At 40.8% G+C, this 18635-nt stretch overlaps 1 protein-coding gene across 1 annotated transcript in view; it reads left to right on the top strand.

The window, feature by feature from the left end:
• The window catches only part of fbn1 (fibrillin 1), a 68651-nt gene that overhangs the window by 33905 nt on the left and 16111 nt on the right, over positions 1-18635 (top strand). The window contains exons 25-46 of the mRNA XM_032560027.1: positions 15-242; positions 326-451; positions 2128-2256; positions 3158-3283; positions 4482-4607; positions 4713-4835; positions 5469-5594; positions 6069-6194; positions 9241-9363; positions 10634-10756; positions 10852-10977; positions 12196-12318; positions 12399-12521; positions 12645-12812; positions 13620-13688; positions 13783-13908; positions 15355-15477; positions 15575-15733; positions 15814-15885; positions 15965-16090; positions 16216-16338; positions 18497-18622. Coding sequence (XP_032415918.1) covers positions 15-242; positions 326-451; positions 2128-2256; positions 3158-3283; positions 4482-4607; positions 4713-4835; positions 5469-5594; positions 6069-6194; positions 9241-9363; positions 10634-10756; positions 10852-10977; positions 12196-12318; positions 12399-12521; positions 12645-12812; positions 13620-13688; positions 13783-13908; positions 15355-15477; positions 15575-15733; positions 15814-15885; positions 15965-16090; positions 16216-16338; positions 18497-18622 — 2820 coding nt within the window. The remainder of the gene's footprint in view (positions 1-14; positions 243-325; positions 452-2127; positions 2257-3157; positions 3284-4481; positions 4608-4712; positions 4836-5468; positions 5595-6068; positions 6195-9240; positions 9364-10633; positions 10757-10851; positions 10978-12195; positions 12319-12398; positions 12522-12644; positions 12813-13619; positions 13689-13782; positions 13909-15354; positions 15478-15574; positions 15734-15813; positions 15886-15964; positions 16091-16215; positions 16339-18496; positions 18623-18635) is intronic.

Below are 18635 nucleotides of genomic sequence, written 5' to 3'. Positions count from 1 at the left end.
TCTGTGATTGAAAGACCTGCGTACCGAGCACTGCTACCTCACCCACAACGACGAGCGCTGTGGGACGCCCATATCAGGGAAACACAGGGTGGACGCCTGCTGCTGCTCCGTCGGTGTTGCTTGGGGGCCCGAATGTGATGAATGTCCAGAACAGGGCACACCAGAGTTCAACCAGCTGTGTCCTCGGGGCCCTGGCTTCTCGCATAGAGGGGACTTCATTATTGGCAGACCCTTCCTCAAAGGTATTGTTGGTAGAGTGTGAACCGAGAAAAGGTGCCCCATTGGTTGAACTCTAACCGGTTTCTCCTTCCGCTTTAAACCTCAGACATAAATGAGTGCAGGATGATAAACACTGTGTGCTCTAACGGGAGATGCAGAAACACCATCGGCAGCTTCCGCTGTCGTTGCGACAACGGCTATGCCCTGGACTCGGACGAGAGGAACTGTACCGGTGAGCGACTTTTGTGAAAGTTGTCAAACAAAAATGTGGAACATCTGGTATCACATTTGTTACGATCCATCCATCCGCCCATCCACCCAACAAGCTACCTTTGGCAAATTACACATTTATAGCTTAAGATCTGTGGAAACATTCAACAATTCACTATGTTTTTCACACTTGTTCTTTTAAAACTTTCCAAATATCAAAATCAGAAGTAATACTAAATTTTGATATAAAAAATGGGTAGGAACTCTGTAAAAAATTCAGAAATCAGTGGTTCAAAATGCCTTTAGACCTATTTTTAGCTTCTATATTTGCGTTAGGAGTCTGAAGCTTATTCAGTTTGGCTGGCTTTCAACAATTTTAGCCTTTCTTCATCAGTTCTTTTCACTCCATCTTTCTGCCAGCTCTAATCACGTTAAAGCGATGTTAAGCCATTACTTACACTCAGCTCATTCAGTCTAATGGGAACGTGGCTGCTGAGGATATGCTGGAGCTGGTCCCACGATGTCTGGTTAACTGCGTTTCTGCTGTACTGAAATGTACACACATCACTTCAGGTTTAAATGGCCTTACAGTTTATGGATTCTGAGCTCTTTTAAAGGCTCTGAGTGATTAAATGATACTTGGGATGCGTTACCTCAGGTGAGTGAGATCCCAGCCTGATTTCTCAGTGTAAAGCGTTTCATAATGCGGCTTAAAATCGAAAAGGTCAAAGCTTTTAGACTGGGGAGGAATCTGAGAGAGGAGCCACCTTATCTTTGCTTAACTTCACTTTATGGTGTTCTTTTCCTTCAGCTAATTTGAACTTTTATGATCCATTAGCTTGGCATGCAAACGACCTACCTTGGCTTTTTGTGTTAATCTATTTTTTAACAAAATAGGAATTCATCTCCAATTCAGAAGCCAGTTTTTCTTCTTGCACACTTTCCTAAAATTTTACAGCAGCTTGTTTTTCCGTACTATTTGATAGTTTAATATAAAAATATAAGCTAGAAGAAGTAGATCAGTGGTAATGGTATAAACTGACTCCTACAGGGTATTAGAGCTGCAAATAGTAGTCACTTAAGAAGTGTTTATATAAACTATATTACCAAATCTATGGCGTCTTCCCTCCAAATTATTGAATTCAGTTGTTCCACTCAGTTTTATGGGTGAAAATCCAACACTCAGACCGCCGACTGCGTCAACAAACCTTGTCTGAGGTACTCGGTGAATTCCAGTGTAGTACGTAATAGTTCTTGTGCAATAAGTCCAGTCATGAAACTTCCTCGCTCGCTTAGTCATGGAAAAATCCCAGTGTGGAAGACAGAGCAACGCCGAGGTCCGCACTGTGCAGAAATCCCCAACTACCTGCAGAGTGAACAGCCTTAAAGCTCCAAACTTCATTTGGTTTTCACATCAGCTCAAAAGCTAAGTAGAACGGATTTTCAGAACCAGATGGAGTTGTGCAAAGCATGCCGCCGCAGCACTCTAGAGCAGTGGAGATGGGTTCACTTGGGCGACAAATTGAGGAATCTGAGTTTGGTCAATTTCATGCTCCTAACTTTACAGGAACAGTGAGTTTATAGGAGCAATGCTATGTTTCAAATTTTTTGACAAGTGATTGAAATAAATGAAGTAAATAACTTGTTTTCAGTATGTTTGGTAGAATCTAAAATGTATTTCTTTTTTTTCCCCTGTAGACATCGACGAGTGCCGGATATCCCCGGACCTTTGTGGTCAGGGCAGATGTGTTAACACACCCGGAGATTTTGAGTGCGAATGCTTCGAGGGCTACGAGAGTGGCTTCATGCTGATGAAAAACTGCATGGGTGAGCAATGACTCGATTTAATAAGCGTACGTCAGATCAGCTCTGCTGCTGCTGGTAAATTGATTGAGCAGTGTGCAGAAATGAAAGGTTGTTTCGTGTGAGAGCAGGAATGATCTTTTTAACACGGTTAAAGCGGTAGGATCTGAAAGCAGGGAGCTATTGCAGCTTGTAATAGTCTTCAGCTACAGGGAGGACCTGCAACACAGAGCCAGCACCAGAGCTCCCTTTAGGTTCATAAATTCATGATGAGGTGCTTATAAGCCCTTATGCCAAACGTGGAGCAGCCCACTTTTGGGTTGGGTGATGTAAGCTAGTATTACTTTGGCTGTTTTTACTCACATATTACATACATGTTGGAGCAAAATGGGAGTTAAAAATCATTCTTCCACCTGATTTGTGTTTGGAAAAGCCCCAATTTAGGCCTCCCAAGTTCCCATAAGGGTGGTCCAGATTTCTAATTATTAAAAGACAATTCACGGTACTGGACCTCAAGATGGAGCAAATCAGCCGGCCCCCGTCATGGCTTCACAATACTTTGCATGCTGCTTTTCTTTTCAGGTCATCGATGGCACTCAATTGCATTTTTGTTATTCTCATGAATTGCAGAGTTTTCATCTGAAACAGCAAGATACAAGCTGTATTTTTGTGGCAATGTTGGCATTTGGAAAGGGAAGTAATAAATCTAGTATTATAATTATTTATCGGGTTAGGTAGGTAGACAAAACATGCAAATGGTAAATACGTTCTTGCTGTTGATGCAACAAGCTTCCCTAAAGCTAATCCGACATGTTCAACCCAGTTAATATTATTAGAAAATTTGAAGTTGTGAAACAAATATGTCAGAGCCAGAGGTCTGACATAATTGTTATTTTGCCTGTGTTGTGTGTTCCTCTGCTGCCAGACATTGATGAATGTGAGAGGAACCCTCTCCTGTGTCGTGGAGGTGAATGTGTAAACAACGAGGGCAGCTTCCAGTGCATCTGCCCCGAAGGACACGAGATCGCCCCTGATGGCTCAGCATGTTTGGGTGAGCAATAACATCAACTTCCTCTTTTTTCCTTTTCTTTTCTCTCCCCTGTTTAGGGATTTTTGTTAAGGTGTGTAATGTCCTACGGATGGTGATCAAAAGTAGGATGTAGGAAGTTACCGATTGGGACTGTTGGAACAGAGAGGGAAAGAGGAACGTTGGATCATCTGGCTGGGTTTCTGTCTGCATGTGTGTGTGTGTGCGTGTGTGTGTGGCCTCACTGAGCCTTGTAACACCTGCTAATGTGCATGACGTCTATTATTGGACAGATGCGCTGATGGTGCATCAGTGTGAACGATAATATTCAAGTTGGATCTTGTCAAATTGAAGAAAACCCCATTTTAGTAATATACTTTAGAAAGATAAAATACATTTTTTATTAATTATTTTAAATTTAAATATATTCACATCTAAAGTAAATATATATTTTGAATTACTTTTCACTGTTTTACAGGATTTATTTTTTAATTACTATTTTGTTTTCATAAATATGTTAAGTATTTTCAAGCTTGGTCGTCTAGTTTTCTGAGATAAAATGTGGTCATTCTGACAGCAGCAAAATTCAGAAATAATTTTAGTCATTTTTTGGTACAACATTGCTCTGTGCATTAAAAACATGGTTGGATTATACCACTATGAAATTTCACTTTGACTTAAAAGTACCCTGCAAATCCCAGCAAGACTTAAATAGCCACTGACATTAGCACAAAGACTTCAGAACGGTTATTCAGTCGCATTGTGTTGTCTAAATGTGTAAACAATGTAAATGTTGCTTGGAAATACCAAAATTATTCTAAATTAGATAAGAACCAAATGTTAAAAGCTGTAGCCATTGTAAATATGTAGACAGAAATAAAATTTAAAAATCCATCTTAATCCAAACCTCTATGTTGTTTTTTTTTCCACATACAGTTAGTGCTGCAGCATAGCTGACTCCCATGGGAAGTTAGAAAAGTTACTTATTGCCTTGTGCCATATATAGATTTATGTAAATGTCTTTCTTGGTCTTTTGATTGAATTGTGCCTTGTGAATGTTATTTTACATATGCAAGTACATATACTGTTTATGCTATTATATGACTAATCATTGATATCTGTTCTCGTTGTTAATTCTACTTAACGAACCATTTAATATGTGTTTTTTTTTTATTTCATTTTAAATTTGCCCAGTTTTCATTGAGGCTTTCTTCTTTTGCAGATATAAATGAATGTGAGTTGAGTGACAGGTTGTGCAGGAACGGCCAGTGCGTCAATATGATCGGCCGCTACCAGTGCACATGCAACACAGGCTACAAATCCAGCGAGGACAGGCTGGACTGTGTTGGTACGTGGTAAAATATGCGACTGGTTCACTTGTGATGACCGACTCTTTCTGCTTTGTTGATTTATTAAACCATTTTTACTCATCTTGTTTTTTTCTGCTGCTCAGACATTGATGAGTGCACCATTGAGAACGGTGGCTGCGAGTCTTTCTGCACAAACTCGGAGGGCAGCTACGAGTGCAGCTGCAACAGCGGCTACGCGCTCATGCCTGATCTAAGAACCTGCACTGGTAAGTAGGTGTATTGTGTTTTGCAGTGTATAAGAAAGTTGATCTTTTTATTACTTATGGACTATAATATGATTTAATTTGCATATTTATTCCTACTTTCTACTTCTAATCTCGAGACGAGATAAGAAGCTGACTGATTCTGACTGGCATGTTTAACGCTTCAAATTATCCTTTGTTTGCAAAGTTACAGAAGTTCTTCTATATTTCTGAGAGTGTCAGTGGTAAGAGTAGTAATAGCAAGCTGTAGTGATCAATTCGCTACATGGTTATGGGAAACCTGCACTCAAAATGTAAGCCATAGACCTACAAAAATGTCTTCTTTTGTTTCCTACTTTGAAATGTCTTCAGGCAATGAAAGATGTTGTTCCCTCACTATTATCTCTTTCTAGCTTCAAAGCTGGCTCACATCTGAATATGCCTGCAGGTTGCATATGCTGTTCATAGTTTTGTTCTCACTCCTTTAATTTCCAACAGAATTCAAGGCTTTACCGTGGTAATTTGAGAGCAATGTTTCGGTGTCATGTTTAATTTATGCTCTTTCCTGGATTGACCCGACTAAAAACACACCGGCGTGTGTGCCGTAAAGGTCTGTGTTGCAGCTTTGATTTGCCTCTGTGTGTCTTTAATCTTCAGATATCGACGAGTGCGAGGAGAGCCCTGAGGTCTGCGATGGGGGCCAGTGCACCAACACCCCAGGGACGTTCCAGTGCCTGTGCTTTGATGGGTTCATGTCGTCGGAGGATATGAAGACCTGCCTGGGTGAGCGAGCGAACGCTACAGCTCTGACCTTATTAAATCCAGGAGGTTCAGATTCTCTGGGATTTACTGAGACAACGTAGTGATCCACTTCAAGGGTATCCAAAGTATGAGTCATGAGAATGAGTTTTAATGACTCATTTCTGTGAGTGTGTGCCTCTCAGAGCAGGGAGTCTTTTTTTTGTTATTGTTGTTGATTTATGGGCTAGTGAGCGTTGTGTTATTTTCACCAAGGAGGGAGGAATGTGTGACATTTAGACGTCTGGCTTCCCTGCACGAGAAACAAGAGCTTGACACCCCTCATATAAAGGCGTGTATTTGCGCAAACACGCAGCTGGGATTTTCAAAACAAACAACCTTTATTGTCACAAAAACTTTTATTAACCATCATTAACCTTCTCTTTATTGCAGGTCTGTTTAAGCAAAGTAACCGTGCCTGATTGTTTTCCTGCAATTCTCCTTCCTGTCTCCATCTAGATGTGGATGAGTGCGAGCTGAACCCCAACATCTGTTTGAGTGGAAACTGCGAGAACACTAAGGGGTCGTTCATTTGTCATTGCGACCTGGGATACTCTGTCCGCAAGGGAACCACGGGTTGCACAGGTGAGTGTAAGCATGTAGGACTGCACACCCTTCCGCCGGGAAATCGGGGATGGAGGTGAAAAGGATGTTTGCGTGTGAGCAGAGGTCTGCTGCTTGTTAAAGTTGTGTTGTGTAACTTTTCTAAAAAAACAAAAAACAAATAAGAAAAGATTTTTGATGATTGTTAAAAATATCACCATGCCGTGTCACAATGGCATGAAACAGACAATAATCTGTGAAAAAATCAAGCTCCTCCAACTCCTCCCTGAGCTATTATTGTGGTCTGCAGAAATGCACCGCTGCCCATCAAAAACAACCAATCAGAGTCGGGAGGAAGGGCTTAGCGCTGTCAATCAACCTAGTTTATTGTTAATGTGCGAACGACGGATAAACAGCTTACCGTTCCAGGAAAAGTGTTTGTCCATGTTAACTAGGCTGAGCTCTGCTGACGGGGAGAAGCTGTAGCTTAGCAGAGCGAAATGGGGAGGGTGTGAGCAGCGCATACACAAAGGTTATTAACAGTGCTAAGATCCTCACTCTGACTCTGGGAGCACTGGAAGAAGGCAGAGCAGCTTGATTTTTTCACTGTTTATCTGTCTCTTGTACACAAGAGACAGATAAACTTGCATACTCTTGCATAAACTTGCATTCTCTTGCTTTTAATCACGAGCATTGCGTTTTTCTGTCGCCCTGTGGGAAGGAAAGAACCTAGGAAAGACGGGGCAGAACGCTAGGAGAGTTAGCAGAAGTGCCGCCAACATCACCAATTCCCCTCTGAAAGCTTCTGTCTGACTTGATGAGAAACACGCAGATAAACACACGCGAGTTAACGCACTCAGGCGCCCTCTGTAACAGCAGCAGGAGCAGTGAGATCACTATCTTGCATCAGATGCATGCATCATATTGCACCTTTGTTTATTCCTGGGTTGGTCTTTCATTAAGGTCGGTTAAACATTACGTGATTGTTGGAACGCCTCACCGGCACGTAATCACCTGTAACGGCTCCAGAACACATAAATACAAAGTCCGTCCGGCTGCTTCGACAGTTTGCTAGTTTGGAGCTACTTAGCGTCCAACGAGAATTAGGTCTGATTTATAACACCACTTAGTTTGTGATTAAAAGCTAGTTGTAAGTTTGGTCAGTGATTTTTTTCTGGCTTTGTCTTTAAAATGAGCCAATGAGCAGCAGCAGCAGGTCTCACTTAAGACACAAATAAACTCGTTTGTCAGAATTTGGACGCGGCCTGCCCCACTTACTCTCAATGACGAGTGCTTCCAAACACAGACACACAAACACTCTGGCTCGTTTCTAATCCCATTAAAACATCCATATAGAATTCTCCTTGTGCTGAGAAAGCTGGTGTCTCAGCAGAGCGTTTGGGTCTGAATCACCCGTTTGGAATTTCATCCCCAGTCTGGAGAATTACGACTCCAATTCCTCTCAGCGAGGCAAGATGTCTGATGGACAATTTGACAAAGTCTGCTACTCTTTGTGGAACATGCCTCCTACCGGCACGTTGATTTGTGTAAAGGTTATTGAAGACCCAGATTTGGCCCAGCTGGTGGTTAAAGCTTTCCCCTGTTTTGCTCCATAGCAGAGACATCAAACTTCAGCACTGTTGTGTTGTGGTTATGTTTCTTCTAAAGTTTGGACAAGGTGTGGGCGAGCTTACTTAAAAGGCATGAGTTTCAAACTTAGCAAACATCTGTATCAACTGCATTTAATACACAGAAAGGCAGGCTCCAGATTTAACTACAACTGTTGACGCACTCTTCACATGCAGCAATTTCTGAGTTGCACTTTGCTTTTTCCTCTCGCGTGTCTGTGCGTCTGCTGTGCTCTCTCTGTCATCAAAGCCTCGGTGGGGAAACGATCATTAATTCCATCTGTAATCCAGGGAGATTCGCTTGCTGCCAGCCCTCATATTAACTCCATGATCAAATGTAGTGTAAATATACCGTACCCTGTCCTCAGGAAGAATGTAAACCAGAAGCGGCATAATCTTTAATTGACAGTGTTTCTGAATTACTACCCTCTCAGAGACCGACACGCGGAGAGGGGAACGCGTCTCTCTGGCTGTTAAATCGCCAACATCTTGACTGAGTTCACAGCATGGCTCGCTTTTGATATGCGGGGGACACGCAGTCGCGCTGCTTCCTTATTCTCAAGGCCAGGTATTGTGTCGGTTCAAGTGTCAGGAGGTCGTTTGGGGCTCAGATTAGAAGTCGTTATTGTGTGTTGTGGCCGTAAATAGGATCTTTTTTTCCACTGTGGTATTTAGGTATTCCTCCGAGAGTTCCCTGAGAGGCAAGAGTTACGCACTCCATTCATTATATCACCACCAGCTGCTGCAGTGAGGTCTTTATTAGCTCTACTCTACAGGATGTGCAGAGCTTTATAGGAAGGGCGCAATTTAATAGTAGTCAAAAGTAATTGTTCCCGTTATGTACTGTCACTTGTTTATTAGAATCCAGGGCTCCCACACGTCAAGTGAAGGTTTCGCATTGACATGAACATCTTTACATCACACTTTCAAAGAAATTGTGCCTCGGAAAAATTTTGTTTCTATGTAGAACATCTGGAATGTTGAGAAAAACAGAACATCAACGTTATAAAAAGTAATTTAAGCAGCGCAGAGTTTATAAGTAAAGCAAAAAATCCTTATACCCTCAGTAATACCAGTTCAGAGGAAGCAGACAGACTGTTGCCTCAGGGCGCTGTTCTTCCACATGTATCTCTTTATTTCTCTCTTGCCACGCTTCAACAATCAATTTCCAGCTCATTAAATCCTCATAGGATGGCTGTTAGTATCGGAGATCAAGAGAACGCCACAATGTCTTTGTGGCCTGAAATGCAGCTCTCATCAGACCAAACTAGCGAGCCGGGAACATTTAGATCTGTCGCCTGTCTCTTTATGCAGTGCAAGCCAAGCATCAACTTTGGTCACCGTGCCAAAAACTCCAGCAAAAAAGCAAAGCAGACTCAAATCAGCGGACCATCAGAGCCTGTTTTTTTCTTTTTTTAATTTTTTTTTCTTTACTTGGAATTTTTTTTATTTCTCATCAGATATCAACGAATGCGAGATTGGAGCCCACAACTGCGACCGGCATGCGTCCTGCACCAATACAGCGGGCAGCTTCAAATGCAACTGTGCGCCAGGTTGGATTGGCAATGGCCTCAAATGCACAGGTAATTGAATGAAATAGGCAGAGGTGTGGATATGGTCCTTTTTAAAAATGTCTTATATTTGCAATTGTATCTTGACAAATCAAAGTACCACAAAAAAATCTGACAAACTCAACAGTAAAACGCAAATTATGTAGTTTTATTTGTGCTAATTTTGATGATTATGGGCTACAGGTAATGAAAACCAAAATTCTGTTTTATCAGAAAATTTGATCATTACATTAAACTGAATGAAAAGACTTTCAACACAGCAGTGATGTGGACATATTATGGCAGAAGACTGATGACTTCAGGTCAGTGATACCTTCCACGGGGACAGAAAACTTCACTGCTGAAGAAGCTGGTTGTGCTGCACACAAGCACATTAGTGGAAAGTTAATTGGAAGGAAAACATGCAGTTGAAAAACATGTGTAATAACAGTCTTGATTGTGATGCAAAGCCTCTTTACTAGTTTGTAGGAGATTCACAAGCCACAGACACCAGCCTCGGTAGATACCACATACAGACCTACCAAGGCATTCACTACAGCTACTGCATCCCTCGAACTACGCCACTCTTCAATCAGAGACAACATCAGAAAAATGGACTGCGTTTCAGTGGCCCAGTGTCATCTTTTCACATGGAAGTACACAATGCATTCTTTTGGAAATCAACGTCCCTGGAGCAAAAGCAGAAAGACAAAAAAATCCAAGTTGGTCCTGTCTAATAAGAAACTAATGATTGGGTTTCTGTTAGCTGTAAGTCATAATCCTCAAGATTAACAGAAATAATCACTTGAAATATGTCTGTACGAAATCTAAAATTTGAATTTGAGTTTTTAAATGGAAGTAGCTATTTATTAACTACAGTATGTGGGAAAAGAAACAGAAGATTAAAAATAATCTGCACTGTGATCCTTCTAGCATTTGTTTTCTTCCTAGATAAAGGTCAGTAAAGCTTGAAGCTTTTATTTATGGCCCAGTTCTCCACAGTTATTCAAATGCAAATGAAAACCAATTTTAAAAAGCCTAAAATAAATGAACCATCCATCCATCCATCCATCCATCCACACACAAATGCTCCATGCTATGTGCGCATGCAGGATGGAGCATTTGCTGATTAAACTCATTTGGTATTTTTACTTCAACAAGGAGACTCTAAACACTTTTGTGTTTTTTTGTGATTTACCAATATAATTAGTATAGAATAAAAAGGATCAAAGACATGGACAAGTTTAAAGGAAATGCTGAAAATATGAGGTTTTTTTCATGGTTGTTCTGTGTTTTGCATTAGATTTGGATGAGTGTTCAAATGGGACACACAAGTGCAGCAACAACGCCGACTGCCTCAACACCATGGGCTCGTACCGCTGTGCGTGCAAGGAAGGCTTCTCAGGAGATGGATTCCACTGCTCAGGTCACACAAGCAAACCAAACAAACACAAGTTACATCAATTTTTTTTTTTTTTTAAAAGCCCAATTGCGATAAAGTCCGTCTGCTCACCTCTGCAGACAGCGACGAGTGTGCAGACAACGGCAACCTGTGTGAAAACGGCCACTGTCTAAATCTCCCCGGAGGTTTCCGCTGCGAGTGTGACATGGGATTCATCACCACTCCGGATGGGAAGGCCTGCGGGGGTAAGGCGCCGCTAAATATGGACGTTCTGGTTCCAGAACCTCTGAATTTCTGGCCATATTTGTTGCAAGTGTTAAAAATGTCCTGTGTTCACTCCTGTGAATGGCTGCTTGTTTTCCCGTTTAGAGAAACAGACAGTCCAACGAGAACGGGGCTTTCAAATGTGACTCATAAAACACAGTTTTGGATACAAGAAGTTTGCAATGTGCTTAGCATTAAAGTGGCTTTAGTTGTTTACTTGGGAATGACACAAGTGAAACTTGCCTCACTATGTTTTGAAATATGGCTGATGATTTGGTGTTCCAGCATTCCAGTCAGTACTGAGAAATGATCGCTTTGGTCACTGAAAAGTTAAGTGTCATAACTTATCGATGAACTGTGAAAGATGTTTTCTCACTTTTAGTAATTTGTTTATCATGTAAAGTGCCAAAGGAGTAACTGATATCAAACTTCAATGTCTGTTTACCATTAATTATACTTATATATATATATATGTATATATATAATTTTTTTTGCTGAATTTCAAACTCGATCTGCTGTCTAAAACAATGCAAGTGTCTTATAAAAGTCAAAAGTATATTTTCTGTGTTTTTTTTCTTCTAATGTTTTAATATTGACGGTATTTTTTCAGATTTTTGAAAATCTTCACATTGCTTTACTAGCCCCCTAGCTCTCACACACCATTTACATAGAAAGTTTTACACAGATGTAGTGTTTTAGTGCGACAAATTAGACTAGTTTGTGACCCAAATTTCACAGTAATGTCCAATAACGACCAATCAGAGATTTCACTTATACCTCAATATGTTTAAGGCTTTAAAATAAGAGCAAGTCTGACAGGATGACCTATTTTTGAATTACATTGGCTAATATTTAGCATATAATGTAAATAATGTAAAAAAAAAAGACAGAGATTTCAATGAAAAGTGAACTACCTGGTCATGATGCAGGGGAACACTGTGAATCCCACTGTTGATTTCAATACACACACACTTTTCAGGACAGGAGTGCATCAAATGCAACACACACACCAAACCAACATGTCAGTACTTGTATGTCTAATAAAATTAAATCCTCACTTTACATCAATTTCACTCATTTTTTCAGTACACCAGCATAAAAGATATTAAATAAGTGACACAATCTGAAGCTTTTAAAGGGTATGCATTAACCTTGAGTAAACTGCTGAGTCCATCTCTCTCTCTCTGTCTTTCCCACAGACATAGATGAATGCAGCTTTGATGACATCTGTGTCAATGGACGCTGCCAAAATATCCCAGGACTGTTCAGATGTCAGTGCAACCTTGGATATGAGCTGGACAGGGGTGGAGGCAACTGCACAGGCAAGACACATTGAGCAGGGAACCATAACTGAGCTGAGGAAATGGGGAATTTCACCAGCTTCTCTTTGTTTTTCTCTCAGACATCAATGAATGTGCAGATCCAGCTATTTGTCTGAGTGGAATCTGTGTCAATATCCCTGGAAGCTACATCTGTAACTGCCCACCCGACTTTCAGCTGAACCCCACTCGGGCGGGCTGCGTAGGTGAGACTCAACGCATCATCTCAACCAGTCGGGGATGTTTATTGTTAGACTAGCAAGGAGAAAAATCCGGAAAAATCCCCATACATATATACTGTATATGTGTGTGTGTGTGTGTGTGGACAGACACTCGTACCGGAAGCTGTTATCGGGATGTGCGTTTCCGTGGAGATTCATCCGAGAGTTTGGACTGCTCCAATGAGATTGGCGTTGGGGTTTCTAAGGCGTCGTGCTGCTGCTCCGAAGGCCACGGCTGGGGGAGTCCATGTGAATTATGCCCACTTGGAAATTCAAGTGAGTTCACACTTTGCTACATAGACTTAAAGAGAAAAGATAGAGGGATCTGGAAGAGGAATAACACATACAAAAAAACACTCCCACTATTGAATCTTAAGAGTTATATCATATTTAATTTCTTAAGAGTTATGTCAAAGTTCTATCATAATTTTTCTATAAGATATTGAAAAGATAGAAAAATTTAAAAAAGATAAAGATATATTATGGCTTCAGGTTTTTTTTTTTATCAAGTTAGTTCTTTTTTAAAAGTTTTGTGTTACTCCCAAAGGTTTAGGATTATGGTTACTAGGGAAACTAGTAATTCAAAATGTTGTTTTATATCCATTCAGCCAACAGTGCAGTCAATTCCTCCCCTTTTTATTTATCATTTCCAGTAGTAACTCCAGAGTTTAACACAAATGTAAATTTCTCCTCAGTGCAAGTTAGCTATTTTCATGCCGTGCAATGAAGGTTCGCTGTAATTGTTGCTGCTGGTAAAGATGAGACAGCTTTGTCCTGCTAACATAGAAATTACCACCAGATGGTTCAAAACAATGCAGGCAATGACTCATCCCTTTCAGCTTGAGGATACGCCGGCTGCTGGGACAAGAACAGACAGTTATCTCTGAGAAGTGTCCAGTCCAACAGACTCCGATATTCACTGGCAGATCTCAGACGTCTGATTAGAAGAAAAAAAACGAGCATCTTTTATGTGACCTAGTTTCAGGCAACTGTTCCCTGCAGATCCTGGAATGCGGCAAACTTTACTGGTGTTTGGTTGTTGTGTGGCTGATGTTTATTGTGATTTGGTATTACATGTTACAGCTGAGTACAAGACACTGTGTCCTGGAGGAGAAGGCTTCAGACCAAACCCTGTCACAGTCATCTTGGAAGGTCAGACAAACACATGCTGTCATTTAACTACAAGCCCACAGCCAAACACGGTGCCACTGATATTTTGTTGTTGTTTTTTTCCCCTCCTCTGCAGACATCAATGAATGTCTAGAACTTCCTGGCCTGTGCCAGGGAGGACGGTGCATCAACACATTTGGTAGTTTCCAGTGCGAATGTCCAAGAGGCTTTGCCCTGAACCTTGAAACCAGAGTCTGCGAAGGTATTACACATGTACACACACTCATAAGGAACACACACACAAACACGCACCCCGTACGCACACACACAGGGAACCTATCCCTCTCAATCAATTGCCCTAGGATGCTTTCGTGAGAAAATTGAGGTCATTATGGAGAGTAAACAAGAAAATAAAAATATTGGACCATTGCTCCTGAGTCTATCCCAGAACTTCTCTGTTCTGGTTCCTGTCTGCTATCCCAGCAATGCTTGGCCAAGAGGATGAAGCAGCTGAGTTCATAGCTTTCAGAGGAGGGGTGAGAATCTGATGTGGTCAGCCCTCTCTTCAGGGAGGTGGACTCGGTTTCTGAAAGACAGGCCAAAGATGATAGAAAATGGGAGGAATGGAAAATCTAAATAAAAAGGGTGTTTAGAAAACAATAATGGGACCAGAGGGGAAAGGAGGAACCTGTGGGTAGGACAATCGCACGGCTGGTGACATTTTTATGTGCACATGTTTGTTTGCTGGACCATTAAGAGCGAATGAGGACACCACATCCGTTCATTCTTAAGAAAAAGAAAAAATCGCTTCTTTTGTTTTCCTGCAAGTAAAGTGACTGCATTAATGTTGATGCGGAAATAACTTGTGCTAAACATTGTTAGTGACTATGATTAGCATCCAGTCGTATTCAGTTTGAATTATTAGCATTGCTGTCAGGTAGTTTCTCCACTTTTACCTTAAAGGAAATGACATCACATTTGCAAAACTGGTATTTTGTGTGTATGTCTGGATTAAATTTTAAATGTAGATTATAAATTCTTACTGCAAAGAGCCACCAGTTTAATTAGTTAATATGAAGACTTTAACGGCATCTGGACGTCATTTCAGACGTTTTCTTCCTAGTTTTGAAGGATTTTAAGATTTTTTTTTCCCCCTGTTTGGTTGCTTCTAAATATTTTCACACATAAAAAAATTTATAAACCTAAGGACAAAAAAATGCTAGTATTTTGTAACCATTCAGTGAATGCGCTCATAAAAATTCAGTTCAAACCTATTGTTTTGGAATTGTGTATTTAAATCTTGTTCCCATCCAAATTATGCACATCTGCATCCAGAAGAGGTAGAGAACAAATTTAAATTCCGTTTAATGGAAAACTTAGAAAGTTTTGCTGCAAAATATATAGTTCTGTTTGTCCCTTGCTGCTAAATTTATTTTACAAAAATACCCATTTTGCACCGGTGAAGCACTTTTCTGTTCTTTTAATGTATCAAACCCAAAATCTGTCTCTAAGCATATCAAATAGCATGTTCCTTAAAACTTAAATCGAAATAATCTTGAAAACTTTTTTGCAACTTACATCGGAGTTTCTGCTGCAGAGTTTTATCAACAAGTAAATAATAGAAATATTTACTGGTTGTTATTTATGTGTTTCAGCAAGTGCAAACCAGACACATACAATAACATTTCCTCTCTGTTTCCGGATGAAGATATCAACGAGTGCGAACAACCGGGAATCTGCGGCCCCGGTCAGTGCTACAACACCATCGGCAACTACACCTGCATCTGCCCCACTGACTACATGCAGGTCAACGGCGGCCACAATTGCATGGGTGAGTCTGAATGCTTCACAGGAGCAGGAAAAATGTCTCGGACCTTTGGTGCCAAACTCACATTTGGCTGTTTTTATTTCTCCGTATACGCACAAAGACATGAGGAAGAGCTATTGCTACAGGAACTTTTACTCAGACAACAGGACCTGTGATGGAGAGCTGACCTTCAACATGACGAAAAAGATGTGCTGCTGCTCCTACAACATCGGCCGTGCTTGGAATAGACCGTGTGAACAGTGCCCTGTGCCCAGCACCGGTGAGATTCGATGCCTGCGTCTGTTCTTTTGGTATAAACATAATCTTTCCCTAGTTAATTCATGATTTATGTACACTTAGATGAGTTTGCCATCCTCTGCGGCAGTGAGAGGCCAGGATATTACATCGACATCACTACCGGACGGGTTATTGGTAAGATTTTACAATCCTACTGCTTGTTTATGGAAAACAAGTTTTTAAAATTATCCTCTGCGTTGTTGTCATTCCATAGATATCGACGAGTGCAGGGAAATCCCAGGTGTGTGTGAGAACGGAGTGTGTATCAACATGATAGGCAGCTTCAGATGCGAGTGTCCCGTTGGCTTTGTCTACAACGACAAGTTGCTGATTTGTGAAGGTGATGTCCACACTCACACGTTGATCAAAGACATTCTTAGAAATTCTGTCTAGACAAAGGAGACTGACTAATTCAGGTCGACTGAAGTCTGATCTGTGTGAACATGCTGTCTTTACGGATGCCAGATATTGATGAGTGCCAGAACGGACCCGTGTGCCAGCAGAACGCAGATTGCTTGAACATGCCTGGAAGTTACCGCTGCGAATGTAAAGCCGGATACCGCTTCACCTCCACCGGACAGTGTCTGGGTAAGGATGGACACTTCAGGTGCCTTTAGAGTGGACGCAACACTAAAACCGCCAACTGGGTTGCTGTGATGCTAGAATTTCAGACTCTAAGAGAAAAAGGCTTGATACTTATGAAGTTTTTTGATGACTACTGTGTCAGAGTATCTTGAATCACAATATGAAATTTAGATGATCTGCTTCAAATGTTTGTACTTTTGCCGTTTTGGTGGGGAAATATCAGACTTTTGCAGCAGCCATTTGCCATGGGACATTTCAAACCTGTGTCACTATGGACCCACTTTAAAAACAAGCGTAAAAGGATGTTTTCACTCTACTTTAAGTCAAGGTCATGTGGTTACATGACTCCCTTAAGCATTCACTCTCAGCAGGGGGCTGCTTTGAGTTATGTCATCTGATCAACTGAGTCAACTGGTCCATACACGGATCAGAACCACAGTCAGGAAACAGGTTGCATTGGGAAATCTTCAGAAAATAACATACAAATTAAATTATACATGGAATTAAAGGCTAAAATGTGCAAATATTCTAGGAAATAAGCTGCTGTACGATAGTATTTATGCATTAAATGGAGTGAGAAGAAGCTAAGTGGTGAAGAAAAGTATTGGGATTGGCAAAGTAAGACATTTGTGAGGAAAGGTAAGCTCTGATTGGAGGGAGGTTGAGAGCGAGACACCATGGTATCTAATCTCGTCCACTTGAAGCGGAGACAGCCTGCTGACCCACTGGGAGCGGCCCATTTTCTGACTGTGCCCTCAGACTTGAAAGAACTGACTCATCCGCTTCACACTCGGCTGTGATTTGCTCGAGCGTATGAAGAACCGCTTCACAAACAAAAAGCAAGGACGAGAGCCTGCAGTTTGAAGCTCTGCCCAGGAATAAAACAAAGGTCGGAGACGAGGAATGCATGCTCTAGATACAGCTGAGGCTTTAACCTTTTGAACACGTTTGTCCCGCTCACGGTTGAAACATTATTTTTATCCGACGTCAAATCAGAGCATTGTGACAGTGATATTTAACCCCAGAAACAGCAGAACATGCCTATCTCTACTCCTTTCCTTTATATCCTTCCTCAGCCGAAAGAGCCAAAAAATATATTTCCTCAGTGAGATAGGGACACATTTATTTCTAAAAAAATTGTCTAGTCTTCCTCACTTATGAGAAAGTTCAACTTTATTTTCCTTCACGTGATAAGCCGGAGTTGAAGCAGCAGAGGAAGCTCGGCGACATTTGGGGCCGAGCAGGAGTTTTTCATGGTGTTCTTGATACTAACGAGGAGAGAATGCGAAGCATGTGTTGAGCTGTTGAACATGTGCTTCAGCATATCTGAAACATGTTTCTGTCAGGGCGATAAGGAAATGTTAAATCAACATCCTGTTTTGCTTCCTGCTTTTCATGCAGTTCCCAAGAACAAAACAGACTCGTGATAAAAAGCTTTCAGGGTCGGATTGCCTTCCAACAGATTTGGAGTGTATTTATGTTGCAATTATGCCAATAATTGAATTTGCATAGAGCAAAAAAAAAAAAAAACTGATATTAAAAACTGTTCTTTTAATTGACTTTTATCAACTTTGACTTCCTCTTCCGTTTCCTTTTTGTCACATTTATCAGCATCAATTATAAAAATGGCTTTGTGTAAAAAAATTTTTGTGAATTTTAGCAAATTTGCATAAACATAACCTTGAATGTTGTTCTGACTATATATATGGAAACATTTAAGTGTTTTTTCACTGATATTTTCTAACAATAAATATAAATCTGACATTTCTTAAATGGTATGTTCTCTTATCCTCTCCATTTTAAAAAGTGGCTAACTGCCCTGGGAAACAGGAAGTCATAGATTACTATTTAAAAAGTACTCAACACACTTAAAAATCAACCTTGATTAAATTAATCAAGGTTTATTAAGTTTAGATTTAATTTATAGGATTTATTAAGGATGCCTTTCATGTAAGCTCTCATTATTTTGGTAAAAGAATAAATGTTCATGGGTCAGAATATAGTAATGTATTAAAGGCTGAATTTATTTCAAGGTCTAAGACATAATACAGACAATAAAAAATGAAAGCTGATTTATTCAATTTTTTTATTTGATTTTATTTTTTTCAAAAATGCCCCTCAGTTTACCCCAGTGTTGACAATTGTCTTTCTCTGTCTTCAGATCGTAATGAGTGCGTGGAGAACCCCGGCATATGTAATCCTGGTCAGTGCATCGACACGCTGGGAAGCTACCGGTGCCTCTGCCCCAACGGCTACAAAACAACTGCCGATCGGTCGATGTGTGTCGGTACGTCCTTCTA

Source organism: Xiphophorus hellerii, chromosome 4 (genome assembly GCF_003331165.1).
Source record: "Xiphophorus hellerii strain 12219 chromosome 4, Xiphophorus_hellerii-4.1, whole genome shotgun sequence".
In the NCBI taxonomy this organism is placed as follows: Eukaryota; Metazoa; Chordata; class Actinopteri; order Cyprinodontiformes; family Poeciliidae; genus Xiphophorus; species Xiphophorus hellerii.
Note: the sequence above shows the minus strand (reverse complement) of the source record. Positions and strands in the feature narration are given on the sequence as shown.